Source organism: Trifolium pratense, linkage group LG5 (assembly GCF_020283565.1).
Source record: "Trifolium pratense cultivar HEN17-A07 linkage group LG5, ARS_RC_1.1, whole genome shotgun sequence".
Lineage (NCBI taxonomy): Eukaryota > Viridiplantae > Streptophyta > Magnoliopsida > Fabales > Fabaceae > Trifolium > Trifolium pratense.
Window position 1 is genome coordinate 47,471,727 of NC_060063.1, and position 16,858 is coordinate 47,488,584.

At 31.8% G+C, this 16,858-nt stretch overlaps 2 protein-coding genes across 3 annotated transcripts; one reads left to right on the top strand and one right to left on the bottom strand.

Moving 5' to 3' along the window:
* Positions 1-396: 396 nt before the first annotated feature.
* Positions 397-6,339, bottom strand: LOC123883542 (ankyrin repeat and SAM domain-containing protein 4B). 2 transcript variants are annotated; one of them, XM_045932385.1, is made up of 6 exons: positions 5,882-6,339; positions 2,874-2,938; positions 2,512-2,768; positions 1,346-1,423; positions 1,163-1,225; positions 397-758 (listed from the first exon to the last, which is right to left on the bottom strand). In XM_045932385.1, the coding sequence occupies exons 1-6, from the start codon at positions 5,986-5,988 to the stop codon at positions 714-716; spliced, it is 615 nt and encodes a 204-aa protein (XP_045788341.1). In that variant the 5' UTR covers positions 5,989-6,339; the 3' UTR covers positions 397-713. The 2 variants fall into 2 exon arrangements, with proteins under 2 accessions (XP_045788341.1, XP_045788342.1); XM_045932386.1 differs by having other exon boundaries at positions 2,521-2,768; positions 5,882-6,326.
* A 4,257-nt stretch (positions 6,340-10,596) lies between these two features.
* LOC123883543 (beta-amyrin 11-oxidase-like) lies at positions 10,597-14,728 on the top strand. Its single transcript, XM_045932387.1, has 8 exons — positions 10,597-10,856; positions 11,573-12,044; positions 12,700-12,966; positions 13,214-13,303; positions 13,426-13,501; positions 13,607-13,713; positions 13,946-14,067; positions 14,393-14,728. The coding sequence occupies exons 1-8, from the start codon at positions 10,621-10,623 to the stop codon at positions 14,499-14,501; spliced, it is 1,479 nt and encodes a 492-aa protein (XP_045788343.1). The 5' UTR covers positions 10,597-10,620; the 3' UTR covers positions 14,502-14,728.
* The last annotated feature ends 2,130 nt before the right edge of the window (positions 14,729-16,858 follow it).

Consider the following 16,858-nt stretch of genomic DNA (forward strand, 5'->3'; position numbering starts at 1 on the left):
ATTGTTAATACAATTCCAACAAGAACATCATTTTGTTTTTGATTCAGTAATTTTGGGACAATGTACGTTTAAGAAGGCTTCAGTTGGTTTATGAAAATAAGCCTCAATCTGAAAAGCTTTTTTATTTTTTATTTTGTCGAAGCTTGATGTGCCGCATATGCCTGGTGGTAGGATTAACAACCAAATCGGAGTATGGAAGTAGACCGCATCGCCAAACATGTCCCCTACAATGGCGTTACTGACCCGAATATGCTTTCACTATATTTGTAGCTAGTAAACCATGTTTGGTTTTACATTTTGTCCCCAGTCTCAGGGGGTTGAAAAGTATAATAGTGTATCTCTCTTCCTAGCAATACACCATTAGCAATTCGAGGAATCCAATAGAAGTTCTTAAAGTTATGCAAAATTGGGAAATTTCAGATTCCATTCAAGTGTTTAAACCTCAGACAAATTCAAAAGGCAAACTCTTCTGAAATTCATTAATTACTAAGTACAATAAAGAGATCTAGGAGATTGAAGGGTTTTGCCAAATAAACTACAAAACTAACCTGATTCATGACTAAAAAATAGGGGAAGGAAAACAAGAAAAATGAAAATAGTCAGAGACACGCTAATACACTTTGTTTTGAGATGCTAATCCATCTTCCCCCCGTTGTCTGCAAGCAGCAGGTTGATGTTCATCCAGCTAACAACACCAATTCCAACACCCAGTGTTAGACCTTTGACTCCAACGCTAAAAGTATCTTCTTTCTTGGCCCCTAGAACCAATAAAGCATAATCACAATGTGTTGTTATCAAAATAAAGAGTATTACCAAATGGATCACAGATCGAACCTAAGAGTATGCTTAGCTTATCTCAAAGTACAGTGAAATGCAGTCATGACATGAAGAACCCAAAGCCCGACACTATTTTAAGACTAGAGTTTAATAACTTACAGACAATATAAATATATAAAACACAACATTTAATCATGTCTTGACCATCTTTTCACATCATAATCTTACTATATAAAACATGTTTACATCGTGACAGGATGGTGAAGTATGATTGAATATCTATGTAGAAGTTGTTTTTATTGTCAATATATAGCTTTATTAAACTCTATGAAGTAGAAAAGAAAAACAAAACAGAACACAAGTCTAAGAGTAGCTTGATGCATACCATTGGTATACCCATAACCTTGAGGTCCTCATCAGTCATATGTTTGAGAGCTGCCATATCAACCTGAAAAAAAAAATATACAATTTTACATAGAATATTAACTCCTGAAGATCAAATTAAAACCCAGGTAAAATAATGAACTTTCTCTAATGGAGGAAACAGATAAGTAGACGTATGACTTACTTCTTCAGCTTGAAAAGTTATGAGATACTTCTCGAGACCCAAGGACAGCAAAAAATCATCCACTGTAGTATTATCAGCCTGTTAAAATAAGTAGATTTATATTACTTTCAATTTTGTTTAGTGAAGAAATTAATTTTATTAAGAAAATTAAGAAGGAGTGACTTTTGCCTATTATTAACATCAATTAGCAAAGTTTCATCTATGGAAATATATTTGGATTGAACATAAAATGACCTTCAACAAGCACACTAAAAGCCTAGGCCCTGAAACAACTATTATCTTGATGTTGATTTGAAGGGTATTACTGATTCCTATCCACAAGCATAGGAACCAACTATGTTATGCAGATTGAATACTAACCAAATACTTCATTCCCTTTCACCTTCTTTCTCTGAAAAAATATTGCATTCAGCAATATCACATCCCACCAGCCATAACATACTTCCCAACACGTACAAATCACCGTTATATGCAAAACTATACTTGACATAGTTCTCATAGTAAATAATTCATCAATGTATTAGTTTTGACTTGAGAACTCGCGGCATTCTAGGAGGTTCCATCGTACTCAACTGAAGTTGGAACGAATTAGTTTGGACTAAATGCTTCTAATATTGATTCATATATAAATCTTCACAGTATACCATTGTCTATGCAGCATACTTACGCACACTAGTAAATTTTAAAAATATTTGTACTCCATAACAAGAATAGAGCCTTGGCATAATGGTTGGAGTTGTTGCCATGCCACTAGAAGATCAAAAGTTTGAGTCCTCTAGCAAATACAAGACTGCCTACAATAGATCCACAAAAGAACAAACCCCTCCTTGGATACTACATAGCAGGAGCTTATATCATCAGGTTACGCTTTATTTGTACTCCATAACCAAACTCATTGCATTATACTGGCCGACCATCAATATACCGTCTTTAAGCAAGCACTAAATGAGAAGAAATTTAAAGAGATTCTTCATGTTCAGCTCTTCATATATAAAGATCCGTGCATATCTAAAAAGACATAGCCCTTTTAAGAGGGAATGCAATAGCACACATACATGTAAACAAAAAAGGGCCAATGAAACATAATGTGCACTATGACTGACATCACATACGTCAGGCAATAGGTTTAAGTGGACTATTTAAAAAAAAAATTACAACAATAATACCTTCCGTGCCTTTTTAGGAGCTGGTTTAGCTGGTTTTTTTACTGCAGGAGCCTCGGCACCAACACTTTTACTGCTCGGTTTAGCAATCACTTTCGACTTTGGTGGATCAGAGTTTTTAGGTTGTTGATTCATTGTCCCTGATAGCCTTTCGCGAAGATCCCGGATGTTTGGATTAGAGCTTTTTCCACTCCGAGTTGCAGGTTGAAGACCTTTCTTTTGAAGCTTATGACGAAGATCTTGACCAGCAACTTTGCGATCTTCACAAGCCATTAACAAACAGTCAAAACCCATAAAAAATAACTATTGGCATCCAACAGTGGTAACGTATACTTGCATATGAGAATAACAGAATCAATCCATACTAGTGATCTGGGGTTTTTCTTCATCATCATATAGATCATGTTCCCACTTGTCATCTTGCCTCGACCTGCCAAAAAGTAAAATTAATCATGTTTGATTTCAATAGGAATTCAAACATCCAAGATGAACTAGCTACATAAGAGGCATATAGTGACCAAAGCTGCTACGTGTAACCAATCAAGTAGAATACACTAGACGGGAAAAGGCGGTGAATGAATGAGACTCGATTTCAACTTGTCATTTGTCAATCAAAGACATTAAATGTATGTTCTGACTACAACGTTTCTACCAATGGAAATGACCTGACAGTATATGATGCTAAAAAATATCTTTAGTTTTATGCAACAGAAGTGTTAGATCTACATAACAGGAGATAATAACCGCACACCCATACCCTGAATGAAGTGAAAGATTTGCAAAATGAACTAATTTATATAACTAATATCTACAAGATGGCCAGGTAAACAACGAAATAATTTCTTCATTCTGTGATTATATGCAAAAGAATGCAGCCCCCCATAAAAGAAAAAGAAAACAGTGATGTAAATTTTTCTCATGCCCAATTTTCTAAGGTGGCCTATGAACATTATATTCAACATTATTTCTAAGGTAGCCTATTAACATGTCTAAGTGAAAAACAAACTAATAAAAGGAGAAATACGTCACTTGTCTGAAATCTGACATTACAAGTAAAGATTGAACTAGTTCATGCAGTACATGCAACCATGTCAGCTCGTCATTGCACTGCCGCATCACTTAACAGAAGCTAATATTTCAACATATTAGTGATAGGTAACATCATGCATTTTAATGAAACTTATGTGAGGAAAATTTTAGGCTCACATGAGCAAGAGGGGTGAGGTGTAAGGGAAAATGAATGGAAGATTTCATGTAACTACCAAGATAATTGGTATTTAGCAGTACGGGTAAGAGAAATGAGGAAGGTGTGGAAGTAGTTGGATAAAATGCTTTTAGAAATTAGAAACAAGGGGTGAGAGAAAGAGAAGGGAGGAAATGACAAGAGAAGAGGTATTTGGTGGATTTGGCCTTTCCATAGCAGATTGGGCAGTGTCAGTTGTTCCTATGACTAGTACACTTTGGAATTCTATTAGACATCAGCAAGTTCCTATCAGAAAAACAATGATAATGAGAAAGACAGAGTGTTTTCTGTAAAGTGTGTAATTCGTATTCATCAAATGAACATTGAACAAAATGCATAGTCCTCATCACTGGAAGATAGTTTGAATAAACTTTTCAATGAGGACTTATAACCAAAGAAAAATTGAAAATTGAAATGATCATAAAATCCCAGACACTCCACTTATTTGGCAGTCTCCGTGAGCATAGTTCAGTTGGTAGGGACATTGCTATATGCAAGGGTCGGGGTTCGAACCCCGGACACTCCACTTATTCACCTTAAGGGCGGAATTCTAACCACTAGGCTACTTGTCCAAAAACAAATTCTGGCATAAGTTAAGTTCAGCTTACATAACTTTTTCAAAAGCTCTCTCATTCTCATCTAGTTTCTCCATGAAAACCTATAGGTGTAACTTGTATTCAAAAACTCCCTCAGCTTCCTGTTCTTATTTATAAGATCTCTCAGAAACTCTGTTTAACTTCTCTCATCAGTTATCCAAACTAGGCTGGAGTTCTGTTCTACAGAATATTAAATACACAGCTGGGTTATCCACTCCTGAATCTGGTAGAGAACATTTAGAAGAACATATTTAGACTTAGAGGAGTGCTAGAAAAATACACTGAACACTCTCGATAATTGAATGAAATTAACATGGGCCCTACTAAAACAGTGAGCCCAATTACTGATTTACGGGGACCAGCACAAATTTCACGCAATCATTGAAAGTCTTATGAAAGATAGAGTCCACTTCTAGGTCTTTGATCTCACCCAATCCTGTATGCTACACTAGTTTGAAGAGTCTTCTTCCCTTTCTTTAACTTTAAGAACTCATAACTAAGAAATAAATAATAATATAAACAATTGTTCCAACTCACAAACTCAAGAAAGAAGTGAGAGCATCCTTATGTGGAAAGAGAGTTAGAGAGTGTGTTTCTAGCACTTCTCTTTCAACTGAAAGTGGTTGAATATGTTTCTAGCACCTCACAATATGTAAGTCATGCATAAGCTAATGTTTGCCTTGATCATTTATTTAATGTAGCTTATATTTTAAGAACCATGTGATGTTTTATTATGTTGTTATTAGTGTGATTTTCAATCAAGCTTATGCATGACTTACATATTGAGTGATTTGTATAATGATTATCTCTCTAATCTAATGACAAGGTCGTATTATATTTAGTTTAATTTATAATGATATCGGAATATTATGTGAAAATATTTATTGGTCGTACTAACGAAATATAAAACCATATTGTATAAACAAATTCTACCTCGTGTGTCGCACGGGTGGGAAATCTAGTATAAAACAACCAAGGTTTAAATACACAAGACATTCTCTTCAGCATTTACAACCTATTGAAAATTCAGGTGATTCTCAAATTGGCCCCTCGCAATGGTCGATCTATCTATATACCAGCTGGATGTGAATAATGCACTACTACGACTACCACTACCACTCCCGCTTCTTTCTCCAATCATTAGAACTTAGAAAAATTTGAAAAATATTAAATAAATATCAACCAAACATGCTTCGTTTAATACAACAACGGCAACAAGGTTTCAACCCAAAGTCCCTCACCCCCTAACTCAATCCTAGTGGCTTAACCAAACAAGTTTCTAACTATTTACCTAAAATCAACATTTCTTTCTATTCATTACATTTCTGAAAACGTAATCATATACCTCAGAAAAACAAACACCTAAAAATAAAATACCATACAAGTATCCACACAACCTAGATCCTCGTCTTAAAAAATCTTCAATTAACACAATTCCTACACCAGACATCACTAAAATTGCATTATTTAACAACTAAATCATGATTATTATTAAACTAATAACATGAATGAATCAAAACTAAAAAGTTCAAACCTCTTGCCAGTAACTTGGCGTTGCTGCCGAGTAGAAACACTGATGCTACCATCAAGACGTTCCTTGACAGACCTTCTCGCTCCACTTTCCACCCGATCAGCATACATCTTCAACAATTTAGTTAGTTATTCAAAACAAACAATAAAAATTAGCCCCAAATCTATGAACCCTAATTTCGAAGAAAGGGAAAATGTGTACGATTAGCGGAGGAAGAAAGGTGAAAGGGTTGCAGAAAATCAAAAACCCTAACAACCTCAATTTTTTGTTATTCGACGCCAAAAAAATGGTGATAGAGAATTAAATAGTAGCGGTTTTGACAATTGAAGTTGCGAGGAAATGGAAAAAGGTATGAATCGATAGATCGATGCGTAGTTTTTTTTTGAAGTGAGGTTTTGTTTGTGCGTAGAGAGAGAGAGAGAGAGAGAGATATTAAAGGGGGAATTGTTTTTTTTTGGTACGGAAGGGTGGGTTATACTACGAGAACAATAAAACGGCGGCGTTTCATTATGAATGAAATGAATAATCTATTTTTTTTATTTTTTTTTTGACTAAAATGAATAATCTACCATATACTCGAATTTTCTCATTAATATGTTATTGGGTGTATGTATTTGATTGAAATTTTATAAGACTATTTTGACAAAAAAAAAATTAAGATTTTAAAAGACTTTGTGAGATTATATTGATTTTGCGAGATTTTAAAAGACTTTTTTAAAAGATTTTTTACGATCAAGATTCTTAACACAAGAATTTGTGAGATTTTATAATACGGAATTTTAAGATTTCAAAGTACTTTATATGAGATTTTATAACACGGACTTTAAAGATTTCAAAGTACTTTGTATGTTACGGGGTGTACTGAATTAGAATTTCATAAGATTTTACTAGACTTTTTATCATAAAAAAATCTTGTAGTATTCAATCAAGATTTTTATAAAAGTTAAATAAATCTTCGGTGTTTTAAAGGAGATTAAAGGACTTCGGCTCAAATGGAGATATAGGTCAACCAACATTGGAGAAATCAATGAGAGTATTGTTTCTCCATAATATAAGAATCAAGTTTTTCACTTTTGCCATCGAACCCAATTCCAATTGCATGGTGCAAAGAGTATACAATTACATTTGATGGAACTTTATAATTCAATAACAAAAAATAAACTGTCTCCGACTCACTTGTGCATATTAGACGTAACCTTAGATGTGTGTGTGTATGTATATACTCCGCAAAGGTCAGCCTTATCATTCTTCCTCGAGATAATATCATACCTACTAATGGTGGGATCTTTTGCAAACCCTATTTCATTGTCAACGCAAAGGTCAGCCTCATCATTTTTCCTCGACCTCGAAGAGGTTCGTGGTGCCAATTGTTTAGCTTCAGATATTGTTACTATTTTTTGAAAGAGATCGAGAGGGCTCCCATCTGCTGAACACAATAATCTGGCCTTGTTCTCATATATCACCTGTAATAAAAAAACAAACAAAGCATCATTATAATCGTATTCCTACTTTTCATGTCAAAAATCGACGACGTCACAGGAAACAGTACGGAGCTGGAGTTACATAGCTAGGTTTAATCACACTAATAGCAGTCAAAGTTTAAACGCGAGTAAACCATTTAAGATATGAAAAAGGACTTACATCAACCAAAGTGACAAATCTATGTGCTGCTGCTTTATTGCTAAGCCCAAAAATTGGGATGCATCCATTAGCTCCTAATGGAACCTGATGAAGAAAACAAAAAATAGCTAAAGTTTGATAATAACAGTGATATGTGTTCCATACGTGCCTTTGTAATATAAATTTTAGCACATACCTGTGGTGTCCTTCCCATTACATGATACTTAAAATTTAGCATATATGATACTTAAAATTTACCATGAATTCATCAAGACGTACATAATAAAACAGCGGCATCAGAAATCTCTCCCGTGACAACTTCCGGTGGATCTGACTCTTAGAAATGGGCATTGGGCCTAACTCATTCTTACAAAACTGGCTTGTAAGGTGAGGATTGCCAATTGCTTATAAACACTTGTCAAAGTCATCTCACAACCGATGTGGTACTTCTTAACATTGACAGCCCCTTGTGCTTCTACAAGGATACACAACAGGAAATTGAAGATAAGCTTCCATTCTATTTTTCAATTATGGATCCAAAGATAACATAACTCTAGAGATTTCTAACAAATTTGATTAATTTTCAAAGCATTTCATTTAAAGATTCTTAAACAATTTCATACTCCAAAGCATACATAATTATTAGAATTCCTCCCTGTGTTGTGTATGGATTTTATTTAACAACAATGACGGTATTGTGAAAACTGCATTTAAGTAAAAAAGATCTGTGGGAGCATTTATCTACTAAAATAAAAAAGAAGGTATACCTTACAGGTTTTTCAGAATTGCGATCCAATTGGCATTCATCGGCTGACTCAACAAGCTCATCATAGAGTCTCTGAAGTTCAGTTATTGTCTCTACCTAACTCAACAAAACAAAGGCAAAGAAGACATAAAAAATAACAATATCCTCGACAATCGAAAGAAACTCGGAATTGCCTCTACGCTTCATATGGATAGCATCAACCAACACCGGTCTAGTCCTCCAATGTAATTATTTGATTTTCTTATTTTAATAATATGAGCTTCGGGTAGACGACGGGGACGTCGCAGGGTGCCAACATAGTTGGGATGTTGCTTCTTCCCTTGATATCTAGACGCTCTTAAATTATAAAAAAATCGTCAACCAACACCTTCGAATAACTTTCAAATTCCTCGACCGAATCCTCTATGTCTAGCTTCTTTCATAGCTAAAAGTAATGTCCATACTTCTCCCTTTAAATGTTATTTTAGTATTTAAGACAATATAATAGATGTTGTCATATCTCGTCCCTTATTGTTTAGTAAATCGGGCGAAGCCAGTTCTTTTAGATGTCATCTTCTAAATCTTTCCCATTATAATATCAATTCTTCCAATTCAGATTTAACCCATAAAATCCGGCATTTACCTAAACATAAAATAAGATTTCTTTATTAAATTCAAACAAATTAAAGTTGATTGAGTCAAATAATTAATGTGCGACCAAAACTAATTAACTTATAAATCATCTAATACATGTATAAAAAAAAAATCATCCGGTCCCTGTGAGCTTAACTCAGTTGGTAGGGATATCACATGTATTATATAAGAGTTAGGGTTCGAACTCCGGACACTCCACTTATTCACCTTTAAGGTGGAATATCCCAGACACTAAACCAAAAAAAAATCATGATAATATCAAACTAATATCCAGACACTAGACTACTTGATCCTCTTAAACAAGTGATTGAGACTAGTTTAGTCATTATTAACGACGATGAAAATTTCATACTAATATCATGATAATAAAAAAATATAAGGGTTTTTTTATATATAAATGTCAAATTCTACTACAAAATTGATTTTATATGAAAATTCTACAGTTGGATCATATTCATCATAATGAGATAAATATAAATCAACGTGTACAAAGTAACCGGTCCAATTTTGTGCAAGTTAAGAAAAAGTACTCTCAAGAATCTAAATATCCAAAATATAAATAGAGTAGTTCATCGTGGACAAGTGATCAATAATAAAATTACGATTATAATATATAGGAACTTAGTGATTTTAATATATAGGAACTATTTTTATTAGTTCGTAAAATTACGTAAACGAAAACTATAATTAAGTCTAAAGAAATAAAAGCCACCAGATTGACACTGACATAAAAGATTTAAAAATAGGATTGCATCATATTTTTCCCGAACCAAGTAATTTTAATGCAGTCAGACTTCATGCGGTCATAAAATTTGTTATCTTCCAATCAAGACTGTCTAAATGTAAACCATCAAACAGAGATATGATTTATTTTTTTTAAACAAACAAAATTAGAAATTAATTGTTAGTGTTACTATTTTTCACCTTCACCACCAGAACATGAATTTTGAACCTTTAAACTCAAACCATGATAAATGCTCACGGTACTACTTCCTCCGGTCCTATATATAAGAGATATTTAACTTTTTAAATTTATTGTAAAATTGATGTATCTAGACAATAATATAGTCTAAATATATAAATTTACAATAAATCTAAAAAATAAAATGTTTATTATATATATGACTGGAAGAAGTACATCTAATCAGTTTGGTCGGCTGCGTAATACTCCCCCCGTCCCGAATTATAAGAGAAAATAAAAAAATCACACTTATTAAGAAAAAGTAAAACATGAGAATTTGAAATATGTTTTTGTAGGTTTTCCTTCAAATAAGTTGCATAGGAAGATGTAAAAACATTTTTTATTGGTTGTTGTTTATTGAGAAAAGGGTAGAGAGAGAAAATTAAATGCAATTTGCATTTAATTTTATGAGAATAAGGAAAAAACATTCTTGAAAATGACTTTCATCCTTAAAATTTGGGAAAAAAAAAAAGACTTTTTTCCCTTATAATTTGGGACGGAGTGAGTATTACGTAGTAGTATAGTATTGAAATATTGCGTAGTAGTATATAGTATTGTACAAAAGTCAATAGCTCACATTTTACGTAGTATTAGTATAGTACAAAAGTCAATAAATCACATTTTTACGTAGTAGTATCTATATAGTATTGTACCAAAATCAATAACTAATTCATATTTTCGTTTTTGACTTGTCAATAATCACATATATATAAAGACTACGAGTAGAAGAGTAATGGATACAAAGACAAAATACATTCAAGAATGGAATTTCAATGGTTTTGGATGTGCGTTGCTACTTTGTTGGCATGCTACATTTTTTTTTACAAAATTGTGAGGAATTTGAATGATTGGTATTATGATCTTAAATTGGGAAAGAAACAATATCATCAACTCCCACCTGGTGACATGGGATGGCCCTTAATTGGAAACCAATTGCCCTTCTACAAATATTTCTCATCTGGTCAAGGGAATACATTCATCAACAACATTGTTCTCAAGTCTCTTTCATTTTCTCTCCCATTTATTTTCATTTGCTTTATTTATTTATTTATTTATTTATTTATTTTCTCTCGTAACTTACTAATACCTTTTTTTTGAATCGGCAAAATTTATTAGGCATCCTCCAATATAAGACATATTAGAGGAGCAGAAAAAGAGAATTCTTACAACAGAGCACTAGAAAAAGAGAATTCCTCCAATGTAACTTACACATACTTGATATAAACAACGAAAAATAATAATATAACGGAATACAAACAAAACAGGTAGACAACCATAACAAACCACAAACCTTTGCCCCCTAGTGTCCCAAAAACCTCAACAAGACAACCAAGATCCGGAGGCATAACCACCTCATCCTAACCACCTAAAGATACTATATCAAACCGGCATGACATACCTAACAAATAAATGACTAGCAGACTCTTTCAGACACCCGCAAAGGATCATCACACATGAAAAAACTACGACCTTAATTAGCAAAGCCCCACTCTCCCAAACTTTTGTCAGACATGAACCATATGATATTGACGAGGTTCGTCAACTCGATCGGACAACCTCCAACAATTTTAAACATCTATTTCATTATTTTCAAAAATATATTTTTAATTAATCATCTATCTTTTGTGATTGTTTAATATCTTCGTGATAAAAAGAAAATTGAAAATATTTTACAAATCAAACAAATCCTTATGACTTATTGATATTGTTTCAGATATGGACAAACCGGTATCTACAAGGCACACTTGTATGGGAGTCCACGCATCATTGTCATTGATCCTACGTTGGTCAAGAAAGTGATGAACGATGATGTGAACTTTAAAGCAAGTTATCCAAAAGGCACCAATGTCCTAGGAAGGAGTAGATACCTAAATAGAGACCATAAGCGTTTTAAGAAACTAGTAACATCTCCCATTGTTGGCCAAAATACATTAGTAATGTACTTAGAGCGTATTGAGGATATTGTGCTTGATAAGCTAGAAGAATTGTCCACCATTAAACACCATGTGGAGTTACTTAAAGAGATGAAGAAAGTTTCCTTTAAAATCATTTTTCACATTTACCTCTACTCTTGTGATCAAAATATCGTCATGAAATTTGGAGATTTATTTAATGTTATGTCCGCTACCATGTTCTATTTGATGCCCATAGATGCCCCTGGTTTTGCTTTCAGAAAAGCTCTCAAGGTTTGTGCATGTCTACTTCTTCTTCTTTTTTTTTTTGTACATGTTACTTCTATATATTTTTAATTCCATTTTTTTTCAAGATTTATTTAAAAGGTTAAATAAGTTTATTTTAATACATATATATACTATCTTATTTTGTTTTTGGTTTCCTTAATAAAAAATTAAACAATATTTCTACAAATATTTCCGATCAGTATTTTTAGTCTTTTCTTTTAAGTCAACTCACATGTATATTTATCCTTCAAAATAAAATCTCTTTGACAAAATTTTAAATTTTTTCAGGGGACGAACCAAATATGAATTGTTAAGTTTGTATTTTTTTTTTGACAAATGAATTGTTAAGTTTTACGCACTTAAAAATTCGTATTTTATTAAAAAATTCTAAATTTTGCAAGAGATATATATTCTTAAAAATTTTAAACTTGCTCAAAATGAAAAAATGCATTAAAAGATATACATGAATTGACTTAGAAACAGATATCAAAAGTGTTGATAGAAAACATTTTTAGACCGTTATTTGGAAGAAAATTTTCGAGAGATTAAATACGAAATAGTATAGGGACAAAAGTAAAATTTGTATAAACCTATTATTTTTTTTGTATAACCATATTTAAAATCATGTTATTCTCCCACTTTGCATGGATGGCTAATCTAGGCGCGTAAGAAGATGATCAAAATAGTTCAATCCATTATTGATGAAAGGAAAGCGGTGATAGAAGAAAATGGGCAAATGAAAGAAAAAAAAGATCTCTTAGATATATTTTTGGGAATGACCGATGAGATGGGTGAAAAATTGGATGATGAGGACATGATTGACTTACTTATAACACTTTTATTTGCTGGTCACGAAACTTCAGCACTTGCTATGGTTTGGTCAATTACATTTCTTACACAACATCCACTTTGTTTGAAGAAAGCCAAGGTAAACCAACAGTAATTAAACAACAGTTTAACCAATATGCCAACATGTATTTCTTTAAAGATCTCAAGTTAATTTTCTCGTTACTGTTTTTTATGTTGGATCGATCTATTTAGAACAAAACTCTAGCTTTAACAGTTGTCAGCTATTAATCGATTTTATGATTAACTTTGAAGTTCGACTATACTTCATTATATTTTAAGTATAGTATTGTAAAATTTACCAAAAACTCGTTGTCTATATCTTGTAGGAAGAGCAAGAAGAAATTATGAAAGAAAGACCATCCTCACAAAAACGGTTATGTATTACAGAAATTAAAAAAATGGTTTATCTTTCTCAGGTAAGAATATTAGGGGACGACCTCTTACCGATATATTTCATGTATTATTACATTACATTGCAAATAAATTTTACAAGATAAAAGATGTTAGACAATATTGCCTTTATCTTTTGTCTTTGCAGGTTATTGATGAAACATTACGCAATATGACTCTTTTTTCAACTTTTCGAGAGGCAACGGCTGATGTGAACATCGATGGTTTTTTTTTTTTATATATATATATTCCTTGCCCTCTATTTATAGCTATTTTTGATTATTAAAAGGGAATAATGAAATGAACATGTTTTTTACTCAATATTTTAGGTTATTTCATTCCAAAAGGATGGAAAGTAATGCCTTGGATAAGAGCTGTTCATATGAATCCTCAGTATCACTCAAATCCAGAAGAATTTAATCCAGCGAGATGGAATGTAAGTTGGGTTAATCTATAAGAAGTTATTGTATAAACACATCAAGTCAAAGTTTAACATACATCAAATAATTGTAAAAAAAACATTAAAATAATAATAATATAGAATATAGAAAAGCCTTCATTATATTTATTTTAATATTTTATTTTTCAAAAAAAAAGTTTATATATATACTTTTTTTAATAAGTTATTGTGCTAATTGAGTTATATATGATGTTGATTATGTGCTCAGGATTTTAATTCCACTAAAGGGACCTTTCTTCCCTTTGGATGGGGTCGACGACTCTGTCCAGGACGTGACCTAGCTAGATTTGAACTGACTGTATTTCTTCACTATTTCCTCATGAATTACAAGTTAGTATTTTATTTGTTTTTTGTCAGATTTTTAATGTTTATAATTTTAATTTTTTTAAGTTGAATAAGTAGGGAGTTTGGAATTCAATTAAGTTATGCCGACACTGAAGTTAATATTGTTTCTTTCTAATTTTCTGTTTAATCATTTTTTTACATTTATCATTCATGTAATTCATACTTTATTAGTCCATTTGAAGACATGTGAGCTAGATTTAAATAAAAATATTAGTGCAAATATCTTATTTTATTATTGTGTCTTTTGAAATAGTTTTCATGAATCGTTTCAAATTAATTGTGCTTATTATTATTTTTTTAAATTTTATAGGTTGGAGCTAAAAAATCCGGAATGTCCAGTTACTCATTTTCCAGCTCTTAAGCAATTAGACAACTGTCTCGCTAAGATTACAAAGCTCTCTAGTGATCTTAACTATTGAGAGAGATGCATATATATTTGTATTTTAATTTGCTTGTAAAATAAAACAAAGTGATAGAGAGAGATGGATCAGTTTGGGTTTGGTTTGTGTGCTTGTAAAATAAAACAAACTTTATCTTGTCATGTATTCTCTCGAGCACTACTTGTATTTCATGTACACTTTACCGATCTTTATGTACATTCCATTAAATAAATCTATGAACACTAAGGGAACTTTTGTTTTTTAAAGTGAGATTTATAGGGTGAAGTTGTCCTCACATATTTATAGAGTCAACAAACTGGAAACTTAAATATTTGGAGACTTCAAAACAAACTCCAACAACACAACTACATATTCAACACACACCCTCACACCTAGCGTGAATTTGGGTCAAATGTTCATAGTGTCTTTAACCCGGTTCTGATATTTAGGAGCGGAAGCACATGCTGCACAACAACATACCAAAGACAATCAATCAATCACAAGAAAAAAAAAATAGATTACCAAATTTTTTAGAACTCGACAACGGAAGTGCCGAGTAATTCAAAGCGGGTCAAACCAATGTCTGGTACCATGTTAACAATACAATTAATCAAAGAGGAGAGAAATACAAAGGAATAAAAGGATGCTAGGGTTTCCATTACAATTGGCAAAGCTTGTGTGCGCAAGAGTTATCTTACAATATATAGAAAGCAATATAGACTAAACTATAACTTAAGCCCAAATATATCATAAGGCCTGTTACATTATTATAACCCACTAACATATTATCTAGGTAACATCTTTCCTCAAACTCACAATACGTACGCATGAAGCATTGCGAGTTTGTCAAACATAATTAAAACCAAAATTACCAACATAGAGCAGCAACTAGAAACCAAAAAAGAGAACCATAAGAGCAACAACTAAATAGAGAAGCATCCAAAACAGGAGAAGAAATCATTAGAGAGAAACATTAAATAGAAGGAGAAATCATCAAAGAGTATGAGTATTTTTCAATAATATATAAATGTAAATATTAGCATATAAGATATTGTTCAATTTGTTTTGATGAGTATTTTTAAAATATTAAATTTTTATAATTTTTGCTAATAGACAATTAAAGTATTAGTGATCAAAATTATGCACTGGCATATGTACAGAAGTCAAACATGGTCTTATAATTAGTGACGAAAATAGTAATTAAGAGAGTATGAATCATAATTAATTTTAAAGCACCCATCTGCCCATCTCCAATGGATGAAAAAAAACGCAAAGAAAAATAAATATTTTTGTTTTAGTGTAGCGGCTGCTAATATTATCTATTATTTTATATCATAAACACGTTGAATTCATCAAATAGCATTTTGGCTGTTTGATTTGGAAAATATAAGAACTTAACATATCAGTACACGACGATACAAGATAAAACAACATAGGACAAATGTTTAAGGTATTGAAAAAACTTTGTGTAATACGATGATTGATGGATAAAAAATTATTTTGGTATTTAATACAATACACAACAGACGTTGTCATGTCCAATTCCTTATTTTTTAGCAGATTATTTTTTGAGTTTGACTTTAATCTATTTATTATTTTTCATTTTTTTACATTTAAAAGAGAGATAAACACAAATAAAAAATAAGTGAAATCCACTTAGTAAATGAATCTCATTAACCTTTTATTTATGTTTATCTTTCTTATAAATGAACAAAAAGATAGTAAATAGGGCGAAGCTAGTTCTTTTAGAAGTCATCTTCTAAATCTTTCCCATTATAATATCAATTCTTCCAATTCAGATTTAACCCATGAAATCAGGCATTTACCTAAACATAAAATAAGATTTCTTTATTCAATTTAAACAAATTAAAGTTGATTGAGTCAAATAATGTGTGACCAAAACTAACTAACTTATAAATCATCAAATACATGTATAAAAACAAAATCATTTAGTCCCTGTGACCTTAGTTCAGTTGGTAGGAACATTACATGTATTAGCCGGGGTTCGAACCCCGGACACTTCACTTATTCACCTTTGAGGTGAAATTTTCAGACACTAGACTACTAAAAAAAAAACATCTAATCTGATTTGTGAACCCTCAATGATATATACTGCTAAATTAATTCGATTTAATAAATATTACATATGTTGTTGGGGATCTTCATCTATTGAATATCTGATGTATAAATGAATTTTATTCAACAATGAATTGATTTATGTGGTAAGAATCTTAATTGATTCTCTTAAACATGTGATCGGTACTAAATTAGTCATTGTTAACGACGATGAAAACTTCATATCAATATCATGATAATAAAAAAAAATATAAGGGACACAATCAAGAAAAAAAAATATAAGAGATATTTTTTTATATAAATGTTAAATTCTACTACAA